General features: G+C 47.6%; 1 protein-coding gene and 1 long non-coding RNA gene across 2 annotated transcripts; one reads left to right on the top strand and one right to left on the bottom strand.

Moving 5' to 3' along the window:
* The first annotated feature begins 9215 nt into the window (after nt 1-9215).
* Nucleotides 9216-11900, top strand: LOC135911435 (uncharacterized). The gene is made up of 5 exons (XM_065443723.1): nt 9216-9333; nt 9951-10076; nt 10448-10607; nt 10926-11089; nt 11684-11900. The coding sequence occupies exons 2-5, from the start codon at nt 9961-9963 to the stop codon at nt 11898-11900; spliced, it is 657 nt and encodes a 218-aa protein (XP_065299795.1). The 5' UTR covers nt 9216-9333; nt 9951-9960.
* A 2508-nt stretch (nt 11901-14408) lies between these two features.
* On the bottom strand, nt 14409-14959 carry LOC139059629 (uncharacterized). Its single transcript, XR_011514254.1, has 3 exons — nt 14807-14959; nt 14621-14653; nt 14409-14460 (listed from the first exon to the last, which is right to left on the bottom strand). It is a non-coding gene; the product is annotated as an uncharacterized lncRNA (long non-coding RNA).
* Nucleotides 14960-15655: the final 696 nt, after the last annotated feature.

Genomic DNA, 15655 nt, shown 5'->3' with positions numbered 1-15655 from the left:
GATTTTGAAATTTGGCCACTGCTTTTATGCTTCTCTGGTGTGTCCTTTAGGCTACCACACTTTATGTATCCTAGATGTTAAAATATGGCTACTGCTTTTGCCTGGATGACGCATCTTGTGGATGCTTGTGAACAGGAACAGCTGCTTGTGAACAGGAATTCATCCAATACAGTTGCAAAATGATTAGATTATTAGACTTTAATCGATACAGTGGTGGCAGGGAACGTCGAAAAAAGTTTTATAGCAAATGCAGCGGGAAATTCATGCATTCTATCATTAGGAGAAGCTACTTCTACTTCTGCACCAGGTAGAAGCAGAAGCATGACAAATATGATGCGGCTTTTTTTCTGGCAATTCGAGCTGCACTGGTATAAACAACCAGACACTAGCATATGGCTACTGCATATGAGCAGTGTTCAAACAAGCTCCGTCAAACTGCCGCGAGCGTGAATCTTTGAAGTGCTGCCTATATTGAATGAACTTGGTTGCAAAGATGACGACGCTGCATCATAATCAGCGACAAAGATGTCGGGAGTGACAAGCAAATTAAGAATGCACTCATAGTACAACAATGCCTCAATCACTCTGCAACCATCCACGCCTATGCGTCGTTTGCAGCTTACAGCGGCACATCACTTGGTGATCCACCCTACAGTGTTATATTTGTGATCGTCTTTATTTACTTGCATATACAGTACTATAGGCTATGCATTAGGTCTATCAAGTTTAAATCAGAATACTGAAGCATCAAACAACATATCAGATACCTCATTTTTCCCTCCATGGGGTAATTATGTGAATTTTCAGTTGCAAGAGAAGGGGCAGTCATATCTGCATAAAGGCAAAATAAATACTGGCTAGAATGAGCAATAAAAGCCTACCCGATAATTATACATGCTACAAAGACAACAAAACTTATACGAAATGCTCCTACGGGGGAAGTACACTGCCACACTAACGAAACATCATAGAGAAGACTACATGAGCTAAATGAAGAATAAATTAACATCAACGTATAAAAAAACTAAAGCCATAGTTTTTACAACAAAACACAAGTCGTCAAATAGGCTGCAACACGAAGACAGATAGAGAACATCAAAAAAGATTATGCAGATCCAACACACCTGGTAAATGTGAAGCAAAGTGGTTAACGAACTGCTAATTTCTCCATTTCCCCTCCGCCATTCATTGGCGCAAAATAATACAGCATTTTTTGTCACAGCAGGGACTCTATACACAATATGCATTAGTATTAGCAGGATAGCATAACGTATGCAATGTTTTAGAGAAGTATAAATATTCCCCGCACTGTGTATACTACAAATGGGCGAATATAAACTTTTGTCATATTTATTATCAATTCAATAAATTGAATTAAATCAACTGTAATATCAATTCTCGTGCCATAAATACAAAGCACATGTATTTATAGCAGAAAAATTATTTTGGTACATTTAGATACCACGCCTGCACTGATTGGTGCAACACAGTTAACAGCAGGAACACATTGTGTTAAGGACATCACTAATTGTAATTAAAACTGCGCGAACACCCTCTCAACATCGTCAGAGACTAGTTGCAAACAAGCAAGAAATAATTACTGCTGTATGACTAGTAGTGGGGGGAGGGGGAAGCTGTTGAACGACGTGTGCGCCTATAACACTATAAAAGGGCTTGCATATGTTACAAAAACACCTAGTAGTTCACTTTGTAATACGAAATGTTACTGGTAATATTGGAATATTCACTGACCGTTAATTACTGCTTTCTTTGCATTGCAAAAAAATGATATGCTTCGTGTAAATACAGCAATCTTGTTAGGTCATAAACGATAAGACTGAGCAGACCTCATTACTAGGAGAGCTGCTAATGTTACAAAAAATAAATATGACTAGCCGAAATGCTGAGTTTATAAATAAGAATAATATTATCAGAACAATAAAACAATTTCGGCAGAAGCCATACAGGTTTACAGGAAGAATAAACTGATTAGAAGTCATAGAACAAGAAATGGTGCTAAAGCCAACGTTTCAACCAATGGACTAGCGGAAAATGCACTTGTCTACCTCACAAATACAAGCACACAGTTAAAACATCCCGTTTGCCGATATTTCTTGTTCTACTCCTGTTGGTCACTTCATGTAGGTAAAGAGATCCTAATGCACTCGTCCATGAGCCAGCATTGCAGACAGACTGCCCTTCACCTCCTTTACTCCGACGTTAAAGAGGGAGCACGAGTAGTCTGCAAATAAAAAAAATAAAAGAATAAAAAATGCATTAATGTCAGAGTACATTTGGAAACCCTAATTGTGCGAACTGTCTACACCTAGTATTTTGAACTTGTGCAAAAAAATGTAGCGGTACAATTAACTTGCGCGCAACCGCCTCAATCCTCTTCTGGTCTAAAGCATTTTTTGGCACCGCGTCTTTGTTATTGTTAGCCCGGCAAAACTTGCCATGGAGGGAGCTGCTTTGCAGCTCCTCCGGGCTAAACACAGCGCGAAGTAACGCCCGTGCAAATCCTGTCAACAAGCTGCTTCTCAACCAGCACCCCATCTCCTATGTACAACTGCATAAAATACAGAGTTGTTCATAATATTGCATACTTCTTTACCATGGTCAAGCATGCAATGACGCAATACATTGTAAAAAATGATGTGGAAATGTTTGCATATCTGAAGGAAGGCCAGTGTAGTTGTTTAGTACTGAATAGCCTACGGCTAAAGCTAGCAAATTATTATGATGGCAGGTCAAAATTTCACAATGCGATCAAGGCACATAAGGGTGAATTGACCAAATCTTTCATTATATGCAGCATTTGTTCAGGGCCATAAGAGGCACATAAACACAGCGACTGAACCTGAAAACACTCTGCATCGTTCATGCAACATGTGCGCTGAAATTACCATTTTCACACAGAATAATCGAATGATTCATTCAAGCCATATGAAGAAAAAAAAAGACAAATAAGACATGGTGGAGTTAAGCAAACACATAGGAAGGTTGTACATCGCAAAATTCACAAAAGGTGACAAGTACGGTGCACGAATAGCCAAAATTTCATTGTTTAGGCCTCCTTATGCAATCTGTGTGTGACTATTCACTGTTTTACCACTGTTGAATATAAATTGAAATAACTCCCAGAGTTAGTACTAGACTAGGCCCATGACTAGGTCATGGGCCTAGTCAAGCTGTCGAGACAGCTTTTAGCTCTTGACCCTTTCCAGGACCTATTATTTCTGGAAAAATAAATTGAATTGAATTGAATTGAATTGAATTGTTGAAAACCAGGAAGCGGAGCCGGAGTAGAGAACATCTTTATTCGACGCTGGCGAAACCAACTAAAAAAAATGCAGGCGCGCGCTCGGCTCCACGCTCGTTTCTTACTTCGGCTGCTTCATTTCTTTTTCGGAGCGTAATATTTAACAGCTTCCGGCTGAACAATTTGCATGTGCTTGTTTCTTTTCAAGACGGAGCTTGTCCAGCAGATTCTAGGTGGTACAGCACCTGTACCGGTCTCCCCAAAGTGTGGCCATTGGAAGTGCGTACTTTGCATGAGCGAACTTTGCTTTCGCTGCCTAGCAATAATTCAGTCACTTGTCGCATCTTCCACAATTGTTTTGGCGAGTTTAATTCTATGTCTCCAAGCTTCACTGGTTCTGCGTGCCTAGTCTCATTAATGTGAGCTGAACGAAGTTCTTGGAGGTATTCTCGTCGCCACCAACTCCAGAGATTTTTTAACACATGTTCTTTGTGTTTCCATTTTCGCTGAAGTAATTCGCCTGTCGACGGTGTCTTTTTTGATGTTGTGCTCGACAAGTCTGGAGGTCTGGATGAAGAAATTGTCACGATCCACCCGGGTTCGTGAACAAGGGAGGGCTCGAAGCACCCTCCGTCAGATGGACGCTCCGCAGCGTTGTGGTGCTCAACGATGACTGACCAGCGAGCAGCCGTACTCGCCGGCGTTTATTGCGGTGCGGTGACCAATGTTGGCCGCCGAGCTTAGCAGGCCACCGAGCCTGGCGGCAAACGAACGTTATGCCTGAGAGGCGTCACATGCTTGCTACACTCTCTAACTTGTTAAATAAAAACAGAAGCGTTCATGTTGAAAATATGAGGCTCTGCCTCCTCCCTAGCTGGGTCGACGCTGACTGTTTCCAGGCGATTAACGGTCCGGTGGCCTCCGCCGTCGAGTACTCCGCCTGTGCACTAGTGTTGATGGGTCGGGTGTGGCAACGGCGGGTGCTGCCTAAGCCAGCCTCATGCCATCCGGAGGGTGCGTAGTGGTCGGCCTCGCGAGTGGTGCTGGGCTCGACACCGGTCCAATGGGTGCCACACCACTGGCTACCGTTGCCACCTCCGAGGTGGGTGGTGCTCGACTGGAAGCTACTGGTGCAGCCGCTAGTCCTCCTGCAGGCTGTAACTCAGAAGTGGCAGTCGAGGGTGCTGGCCAGGTCCCGAGGCGAGGCCTGACATGCTCGAAGTGTCTGTGCCACATGGCCCCGTCTGGCATGCGGACGAGCAGTGATGAAGCGCTGGCAGGAGACACCACCTGTCCGGCAAACCAGGGTGGGCCACGACGGAAGTTCCTCGCGAAAACTGGAGCTCCGAACTCTGGCAAAGACCCGGGACGGCACCCTTGGTCAGCAGCCAGCTTCTGTTTCAGTTGCTTCAAAAGCCATGTTGCTCGGAGGTCCGGATGCAAGACGTCCGGGTGCCTTGACCATCAAACCCAGCAGGAGCTCACAGTCGGCACGGCCAGTGACATCGTGAGGCGCGGTCTGGAACTTAAACAGTATCCCGGCAATCTGCGTCCGGAAATCCCCTTTCTGGCTCTTCTTGAGCTTGTCTTTTATGGTTTGCACCAGTCGCTCGGCTGCACCATTTGAAGCAGGGTGGTACGGCGGAACCATCATCCGGCGGATTCCGTTCTTCGTCAGCCAGGCCAGGTAATCTGTGCTGCCGAAACAGGACATTGTCGGACACGATGACATCCGCAACCCCTGGGCGGCGAAGATCTGTCGTATCACTGCAATGGTCGCGCCTGCTAATGCAGTGGTGACAGGTAGAACCTCCACCCACTTTGAAAAGGCGTGCACCACCACCAGGAAGCAATGGCTCTTGAAGGGTCCCCCAAAATCTACATGTAGGCGGGACCAGGGTCTCTGTGGGAACGGCCAGGGGGTGATTTCCATATGACGCGAGGCTCGCTCATGCTCCTGGTACATTTGGCAGCTCTGCACTAAGTGAGCGATGTCTTGGTACAGGCCATGCCACGAAACATGGGACCGGGCCAACATCTTGGCCTTTTCTATCCCTGGATGACCCGCGTGCAGCAACTGCAGAATCTTGGACAGGAGACTTTGTGGGATCCCCACCCTCGAACCCCATAGTAGGCAACCCTGCTGCAAACTCAGCTCAGCGGCCTTGTGGCTATGGCCTGCTGCACCAATTCCTCTCCACGGGACACCACCTTGACCACCTGAGACAGGACTGGCTCCCGGCTGGTCGCTTCAGATACCGCAGATCTGGAGAACACCTCCGGGTGCGCGTGTTCCAGCATGCACACTTCAGCAGGTTCTGGAACAGCATCAGGCACCTCTGGCAGGGGCAGGCGGCTCAGGGCATCAGCAGGTGCCAGGTCCTTTGGCGGACGGTAAACCAGCTGGTAACTGTAAGCTGCCAGCCTCAAGGCCCAGCGTCCCACTCGAGGTGATGCTGCACCGGAGCTGCCTTGTCAGGCCCCAGCAGCCCCAACAGCGGCTTGTGGTCCGTGACCGCCTCGAACTTCTGGCCACACAGATAATAGTGGAAGCGTTCGACGCCGAACCTGAGGGCCAAATCCTCCTTGTCGAGCTGGCTATAAGGTTGCTCTGCAGTATGAAACCGTCGAGAAGAAAACGACACAGACCGTTCCTGGTCATCTTTGTCCCGGTTTGCCAGGACGGCTCCCACACCGTACGGCGACGCATCTACGATAAGGACAACAGGCTCAACAAGATCAAAGTGCACCAGCACCGGGGCCTTGGCGATTAGCTCCTTGCTGCGCTGGAAGGCCTGGTCCCGCTCCTACTTCCAGGCCCATTGTTGGTCATCTCGAAGTAGCAGATGGAGCAGCCGTAGCTGCTGCGACAGGTTCGGCAGAAAACTCCCGTAGAAGTTGATAAGTCCCAGGTAGCTCTGAAGCTCCTCTTTTTCTGGGGATTAGGTGCCTTGAGCACAGCATCAATTTTGCGGGGAGCCGGTGCTAGGCCTGCCTGGGAAATGACATGTCCCAGGTACTCAACACTGGGGGCTAGGAAAACGCAAATTTCCAGCTTGAGCTTGAGGCCAGCGTCCTGCAGTCATGCCAGGACGTTGCGCAGGTTCTGCAGGTAGTCCCCGTCGTCGCTGCCAGTAACCAAGATGTCGTCGAAGTACACCGCCTCGTGCCTCGTGCCCCTGAAGAGGTTGTCCATCTCCATTTTGAATACGACTGGGGCCAAGGCCACGCCAAACGGTAAGCGCGCGTACTGAAAGAGCCCCAAAGTTCTCGATATTGTGATATACTTCCGGGAAGCATCCTGGAGCACCAGCTGCTGGTAAGGATCTCTGAGTTCGAGCTTGGTAAACTTCTGTCCACCGGACAATGCTGACCAGAGATCTTCAATCCGGGGCAACGGGTACTTCTCGGTGGTCGCGACAGGGTTGATGGTAACCTTGAAATTCCCGCAGATCCTGACACTGCCGTCTCGCTTGAGGACTCGCGTACGATGGGAGCGGCCCATTCAGATGTTCTGTCAGGTACCAGGATGCCCTCTCGCTGTAACCGCTGCAGCTCCTGGGTTACCCCTTCTTTCACGGCGAACGGCAGTCGGCGAGGCTTGAAAAAACGTGGCTGGGCTCCCTCAGGTACATAGATGTCAGCCGTCGTGCCGGCGAATGTGCCCATCGCGGGCTCGTACAGGGACTTGAACTTGGTCAGGAGGCTGGGGACGGCTTGTACCACATGCAGGCTGCCTTTCTGGAACTCTCGCAGAAGAACGCCTTGTGCATGAATCCAGTTTCGGCCCAGCAGCGTCGGCGACGACCCCTTCGTTAAGTAAAGGGGAAGGGTTGACTCCCTGAAGCCAAAGCGAACGCTGACCTCTGCCTGACGCTGGACCTGGCAGAGTTGTCCGGAGTAGCTGCGCAGCATCACGCCTGAAGCTAGACGGAAACGCCGGGGAAGGTACGCTTGAAGAGTTTCCCGGCCATTACTGGCACGCTCAGCCCTGTGTCCAGCTCCATGGAAATCGGGTGGCCGCAGGTTTTGACGGTTAGCATGAACAGCGGCACAGACGACTGTACAGAGCCTTTGTGCCACATGTCGAAATTCCGTGTGTTCTCAGTCACTACATGGAGCTTTGCCGCCGAAGAACTTAGCCTGCTGCCGCATGCCCCCGCCGCATATCCTTGCGACGGCTACCCTGGCCGTGTGCTTGTGTAGTACCTGGGCTTGAATGAGGCTGTTGCTGCTGGTTGCTGTTCGCCCTCCCCCTTCGGCATACTCGGGCCAGGTGCCCAGTTTTTCCGCACGTAAAGCATTGTGCTTCAGAGAACTCGCACTGTGAGGGGGAGTGGGCACCACCACAGCGAGCGCAGGTACTGCCCTTTGTCGCCAACTTGTTGACCGCCGCTTCCGCTGACGGTGAGCCAGTCGCACGGGAAATCTCGCCGGCGTCCTTGGCGGCAGCTTTCATTACCAGCGCTGCCCTCACGGCGTCGTCCAGCGAGGGGTAGGGAAGCTCCAGGACTCACGTCTGCATGGCGGGGTTGTTGATGCCGCAGACGGAACGGTCCCGGAGCAGCGAGTCCAGCTGCTTCCCGGAAACACAGGCACTCGCTAACCCTCGTAACGCCGCAACGAACTGTCCGAGGGTCACTTCTTCCCGGCGGCTCCGGTTGTTGAAGCGCAAACGCTCTATTAGAGTGGACGGTGCTGGGTTGAAATGCGAGCGCAGTATAGCGAGCAGCTCACCCAGTGTCTTAACGTGCAGCGTGGCTGGCTTGAGAAAGTTCAGCAAGAGGCTCAAGACGCGGGTCCCGCAGCTGGCCAGGAAAATGTCCCGCTGTTTGGCCTCGGGTGTGTCGTTTGCCCCGAAAAAGACCTGGGCTTGCGCCTCGTAAATTTGCCAGGCGGACCCATCTCCCTCGAACGGCTCGAGCCTTCCCTACAGCGGCATGGCGACACCAACGGGAGGCGGTTTTCCCCGCTCGCGGCAGCGCCAGTGTCACGAGTATCCCATCTTCGTCGCCAGTGTCACGATCCACCCGGGTTCATGAGCAAAGGAGGGCTCGAAGTACCCTCCGTTAGACGGACGCTCCGCAGCGTGGTGGTGCTGAACGATGACTGACCGCCGAGCAGGCGCACTCGTCGGCGTTTATGGTGGTGTGGTGACCAATGTTGGCTGCCGAGCTTAGCAGGCCACCGAGCCTGGCGACGAACGAACATTATGCCTGAGGGGGCGTCACATGCTTGCTACTAAAATGGCTTGGCGTAAGCGGCATTGGTTGAGAGGCTTCTGCTTACACAAATGCTATCTGTCGTGAATTTATTATCGCTTTTACATGATAGAGCGTGGTCGAAAGTTCTTCATAGGTAAAGAAACTGTTTCCCACTGTTTCGGTCAATGTAGACTTCGCAGATCTAATGAGTCGTTCCCAATACCCTACCCACCAGCGAGCTTGTTCGGTGATAAATTTCCAAACAATTCTGTGACTTCCGAAATGCGATTGTACTTCCTGTGCTTTCATTAATTGATAATGTCGCTGGATCTCCCTTGAGGCCTTCTTAAAGGCCCCTTCACACTACTGCAAAAATTCGGCGAGCGAAGCGAATTCGTTTGCCGGAAAAAAGAGAGAGTGTTCTCATCTGTTGACGCGCGCATCGGTGGATCCGCCGCCGCTTCTCGCTTTTCCGCGACGACAGCGAGATCTCGCGGCAGTTTCTTTTTCGGTTTCGCCACTTCGCGAACGAGACGAGAGTTGACGTGAGTGCCTCTCGTTCGCGGGCTTTTGTTGTGTCTGCTTGTATTGCGCCGTTGCTTGGCTTCCAGCTGCGAGATGCTGAGCACAGCATGATGGCGAGCTTTTCCGAAGACGAGAAAATGTCGGAAAAGAAGTTGTCACGATTCTCCTCTGCAACTCAATGACGGCTATGCTTCAAGAGCTGCGACGGGCTGAGCAACCAAGATCGCGGCGGCGGCAACGACGGTGGTGGGTCCGCCCGTCTTTGCAGGAGCGGGATAGGTTGGGACAGGCGAACAATCTCTTGCCACTGCTTCGCGATCGAGACGTCGAGTACTACAGAGAGTAAGTTTACGTGTCTGTACATGGTCTTTTATCAAAGTTTGACTGTGACTGCTGCAGTACTAAACGCACTGCAAAATGCCTCGCTTGGTTTAAAGTGCTACTTATTAGTGTTATTTGACGCAGAGATGGCAGACAATAGTCTTGCTTTTTAAATATCACGTTTGGGGGATGTACTTGCCTGAATCGATCAGAATTGCTTAGAAATCTGTGTCGGCTGCAGCATCGGAGACCTTAAACAAGCAGCTGTCGCGTATACTGGTGGTGCCTTCCGAGTTTTGTCTTTTCTGGAACGATTTACCTTTGAAGCTGCAATATGTATAGGCACCAAATGGCACTACTGGCATCAGCTTTGCGTAAGCTGACTGTTATAGGTCGCCGATGCTGCAGAGGGGCCGATTTCTAAGTAGGTGATGGGATCAGGCAAGTACATCACCCATACGTGGTATTGAAAAAGCAAGACTGTTGTATGCCATCTCTGCGCAAATTAAGCGCCATTAATCGAGTGGTTTAAGCGAGAGGAGCATTTCACAGTACACGTTTGGCGTTGCAACACTCATAATAGAGCACACAGGGGCGTTGTATGTGCTTTCTTCTCACTGCCGGTTCTCTCTCGGCAGGTTCCTGCGCATGTCACCCAGCAGCTTTGACACACTGATGGAGCTCCTTGGCCCCCGCATCGCAAAAAACGACACGCGGTTTCGCAAGGCTATACCTCCAGACCACCGCCTGGCACAAGTTATTAGGTGATGGGAACATATTTTTGCTGTTTTGCACGCCCTGTTGTATACATGCTCTAATATTGCTTTGCGTTTTGTTTTGCTCGGAAAACAGACTACTAGTCATATCAGGGATACTGTGAAGCTCGTAACGGATACAGCATAACTTGAAAGAATGCGAGGAATTTAGAACACATTTGCTTTCATTATTTCGGTGCCTGATGACTTGGTTCTTGAACTTCATGTGCATTACGGTTGGTGTTTTCATTTTATCCAGTGAAAACAGCTGCTGGAACTGCAGGCGATTGCATCCATCGCTTCGGAACCACAGTACACATGAAGGCTTACTTAGTGAGAGTAGCTGAATTCGTTTGTCCCTTCTCTTTCCCTCTTTTCAGATTGCTGGCTGTTGGCGATACCCTGCGGTCATCTGTCTTTAATTTCTTGGCTGGCAGGTCCACAACGTGCAACCTTGTTTCAGAGGTGTGCCTGGCCATTTGGGAAGTGCTTGGTCCTATATATGTTATAACGCCATCATCTCCAGATGAATGGTTGAGGGTAAGTTCTTTGATGTCATTTCCTTGCACATACTGCATAGAGCGTAAACCAGTGACAGTATCGATAAAATGTAATTTAGGCACTGAAACTTCGTGACCACTGTCCTTGAAACTAAAGCGACCAGTACAAAAAAGTCTGCATAAAAGTATAATTGTCAGAATAAATAATTTCAGTGTCATTGTCAAGGGTACAAATCACTACTACGACTTCTAGGACTGCTATTCTACGTGTACCATGTTACACATCCCCCGCCCGAGGTTATCTTCGAGGCTTTTGCTTAACATCTCAATTGCGGTTTTTTTTCTGCCTTAAACTTAGGTCTCCGAAGAGTTTGAGCGCATCTGGAACTTGCCACACTGCCTAGGCGCAATAGACGAAAACCATGTCAATATTCAGTGCCCGAACAATTCAGGCAGTGTGGACAGAAACTATAAGAATGCTTTCAGCAAGTCGATGCTTGCAATCACTGATGCACACTACAGGTATGCAAGTACAGTTGATTTACTTACAAGTGCTTGGAGCTGTTGTATATGCTGTGCCTGGCTGATTTTCTTTTCTTGGTGATTGCCAGCTATTTGTGTGTGGTGGTGGGTCTCAATCCCAGAGAGCACGATGTCATGTGGTAGATGCATAAGAATCATATACGGCCTCTATGTAGTCATCGGTAGTGTTAACTTCAGAAAACAGCCAGTAAGGGATGCTTTCTTAAGAACTTATAATGAAAACATAGAGATGTAATTGATGCAACTTTGTTTTACAAGAAACACCCTTCAAGTAAAGTTTGAAACCGCTTTTTGCTTTTTACTAACCACCGTGTCACTTACTGCTAGACTTTGTCAGATTCTGACTAGAGCATTTCTAGCTTTGTCATCTATAAAACTCCTCAATGAATGAGGAAGGTTGTAGTTGTATCATTTAGTTGGTGTTTGAGCTGCATGTTGATGTATGCAACAGTCCAACTGTCGTGAATAGTTTTCACGTGAGTGACGTGGCAGCCATAGCAAGATAAATGTGCCTATGTTTCCTTGAACCAGATCATATGAATATAACAAAATTTGTTTCCACTCCTTTCTTAGGTTGTTGTTTGCAGAAGTAGGCCACAATGGCAGCGAATCAGATGGGGGTAATTTTAGCCGGACCCCATTCTTCAAGAGAGTTGACCAAAGCCAGCAAGGGATTCCTGAAGACTCTCCTTTGGCCGACATTGGCAGCACGCCCTACTTCTTTGTAGGAGAAGAAGCGTTTCCTCTGAAAACCTACCTCATGAGGCCGTATGCAAGGAAGAGCAGGTAATAAATACCATTACCTTGGTCATTTCTTGGCCGTTACAGTAGTAGCCATTAGCTAGATCTTGAGGAGTGATTTTACACACATTTAGGGTCTCGTATTACGATATATCTGTCATCAGCCAATACTGCAAATTTATGCAAATGGGGGATCGTATACAAGCACGGAAAGATGCTTTTCCTCCATTGACCCAAACCACTCTAAATGTTACCATCGCAGTTATTTCTGTCAGCTAGTGATTATCTGTAGCACATTTGTTGTGGTAAGCATGTAGTGTACTAGAACTTGGGGATAATTTATACCTGCAAATTTACACAACTTTATAAGGAAACTGAAGCGGCACCCCTTCTGCAGGTCTACCCCCTTTGTTTGGAAGCTGTGTTGACGGGCAAGCTCAGCAACCAGATGTTCAGGGAGCACCAAGTCAGTTTTCACAGCTACAAGAAAAAAGAATGTTCAACTATAGACTGAGCAGGGCTCGGCGAGTTGTCCAAAATGACTTTGGGATCCTGGCTCAAAGGTGGTGCATCCTGCGCCGGCCATTTAAAGCCAATGATGAAAATGTGAGACGGAATATATCAGCGTGTGTATGCTTGCACAATTTTCTGATGACAGAAACAGCTTCCTCTCTTGCTGTTTACTGCCCACCAGGAACTACTGATTATGAAGATTGGCAGAAACGTCAAACCGATGGAACATGGAGGCAAGAAGAGGATGAGAATGGCGGACTGACTCCTGTTCCTGCCACACGTTATCACCCAACGAGGCAATCATGTTGTGGAAATATTTGCAAACAAAACTATTCCCCCAAATAGCTTGCTTTTATGATTAGTAGTTAAAGTGATGGTAATTGCCACATGTTGGAGTGAGCACTTACGCTTCAATGTTACATTTATTTTGTGTTTAGGCTTGACTACACTACATAAAGCATGCTTTGCAAACACTTCATCGGAAGCGGCAAGGTTCTCTGGCAAGAGGAGATGATCAGGAGCAGCAGAGTCTAGTAATTGTAACATTTTTTTTTACGTACAGCCACTTTAAACACATTTTATATTGCATTGCCTGCTTGCAGTGATGACAGCACCCTCGTACACTTTGCTGTCTTCTAAAAATTATTCTTGAGACATATGTATGTTGCAGGTACGGTTGCAGACAATAGCAAATGGAGCATGGTTTTGCCCTCTAATATTTTTCACGTGTTCAGTAATTGAAAGTCGCATCTGCGGTATGTGCAGGCTGCTGGTGGACACTAGAGCGCTTCCTCATGGACAAACAGTGTTTCTTCATGTCAAAAGGAAAGGCCTGATTGCAATTAGAACGGAATAGCATGCTCTGGTTTACTTGTGTCTGCACCTATATATTTGGCAGCACTTAAGACAGACAAAAAGGCACATGCAATCACAGATCATGAAAAGGTGGCAGCAGTTAACACCATAACAGCTGGCTTTGTAAAAATGTGAATAGTTTTCATTGGTAGTTGTAGGTGAATACCACACCCTTGCAGTACTACACAAACCGTATTTCCTGACATATTGCACATATCAGTAAATCTGAAAATGGGCCAAGCAAGAAATGCCAAAGAAAGAAATGCCATCCAAAATGTTTGTTTATTTAAGATACCTTACAGGCCCCTCAGCATTGTGTAAAGGGGGTGTTATTAACAGTGCGTTTGTAAAAGCGATACAAAAAGGGAGAAGTTCAGCTCATAATAAATAACATTTGAACACATGATTACAGATAAAAAGCATGAAGCAATGGATTATACAGTCTAAATCATGTAAGGGAAAAAAGAAACAAGGTGCATAACAGGTAAACAGTGTCACAGTGGTGCAGCAAAGTAGAAGAAATATGTGTGGATGAAGTAAGCATATAAAACATTAGTGCGAATTTCGTTCATTCATGGCTCCTTGGAGTCGGTGGTACATCATTGTTGGAATTTCAAATATCGCATCTGACTGGTCTCTCTGACCAAGCATTCGCAGCTGTGCGGCAAGTGCCATGCACGTATGGTGCACGACATCTTGTGGCTCCCGCTGCAGTTGTTGCTTCTGCTGCCTCTCAGTCCGCACCGCCTGAAGGTGCTCCATACAGGCAGCAGTTACAGCAGCATGCTGAGGGGCTTTCAGTTTTTTTAGTAGTCGGGTATTATGTAATCATTCTTGATTTACCTCTGTTGTTTCCTTGGTGACCACCGTGCTTTTTCCGCCTTGGAGTCCTTCGAAAAATTGAACCTTTCTCAGCAGTGAAATGCATTCACTCCAAAGGCACTACAGAAAGCGGTTAGATGCAAGCATGTGCTACGTGAGAAATGAAAAAGCTCGAGTCGCAGTGTTCCACCTACCTATCTGTGTCAGACTCTAAGTCATCTTCTGTTGGTTGGCTGTAAAAATGAGTGTGTAAATGCCATGTTTGTGCAGATTGCAAAGCATTTCAGTGATTGCAGTCGTGTATGCGTATATTACAAGTTCTTTACCTTTCAGTTGCAGCAGCTTCTGGTGTTGCTGGGCCACTTGACGGAACTGAAGAGCCAGAAGTTCCCGGCACTTCATCTTGGTCCTGGAGATTTCTGTTTCCAGTGCACAACAGTTAATAAATGAATAAACCTATATTTATTTGATGGCCTAGGTTTGGGCAATAACACTGCGATAAATTCATTTTATATATAGTCATGACTGGCAGGAGTCGCAACCTGTACATGATAGAAAGAACATTGTTCAGGAACTTACTCTTCAGGAAGGAAGTCAAGGCTTTAATAGAGCCTGCAAAAATATATATACACATAAGAAGAGCACTCTGAAATGTTACTAACTTAAAAGTTTAGGTTTTGTTCCCTCCTGGGTTTTTGCATGGATAACATATAACAAGCAAGGCTACAAATGTTCGTGTAGATTTTGGAAAATTGCTCCACTCACATTGGCTCTTCTGAAATTGGCTCCATTATTGCTCGCATTGGCAGAAAGTGTTTCCACTTTATAGTGGCGACGTCTGCGGCACCGGCTCCGCTCTTCATGCTTGTTCGAACTTGGTTTCAAATCTGCGCGAATGTGTCCTTCAGGTTCTAAACTTTTTTTGACACAGTGAACCTGCGGAGAATAAAAGGCACTTTTGACAAGTAGAATGAAGCGAATTGATGGACTGTTTGTTCGCTTTCATTCGCGCTCTTTAGAGTCATTCAGCATAGCACCTCCGATAATTTTTAACGGCTATTTACTGTGCTCTGTTGCAATACTCGACCGCCGTTATTTCTTTGGCTAACCACAACACAACCGCCATTGCCCGCGGCAATAATTGCCGGGCATCGGCTGTCACCGCAGATCATGAATCGTTAAAAACATTTTACGCTCACCGTTGTAGCACAGGAAAGTTTCTATTTGAACACTGCGCTACTCTCGCGGTGCCATCATTGTCGCGCGTGCATGCCCGCGCAGGCATTCGAACGGCGCACGAGCGGAGCATGCACGGCATAGGAGCAAGCAGGGCGCGGGAAAAGTGTTTGCTGATGTTTGACGGAAAATATGCATAAAAACAAGCTACTGGCATTAAGAAAGTCTCGTCGCTCCGGCATCGGCGCAAGCGTGAATAGCAGTTGTACTTACCACTCACTCCCATTTCTTTCCCGATCTTGTCCCATAGCTGCTCTTTTTAGGCAATGTCCTTGAAGTTCAAGTGTCTTTTGTCGTATAGTATGGGGTCGTGCTTAATTGCGTCGATGAGCATTTCTACGGAGAAGATCGGTCGCTCAGAGATGCTGGCCGCCATGT

The sequence above is a fragment of the Dermacentor albipictus genome, chromosome 4, assembly GCF_038994185.2.
Source record: "Dermacentor albipictus isolate Rhodes 1998 colony chromosome 4, USDA_Dalb.pri_finalv2, whole genome shotgun sequence".
Taxonomy (NCBI): domain Eukaryota; kingdom Metazoa; phylum Arthropoda; class Arachnida; order Ixodida; family Ixodidae; genus Dermacentor; species Dermacentor albipictus.
This window is presented reverse-complemented; position numbering and strand designations above follow the sequence as displayed.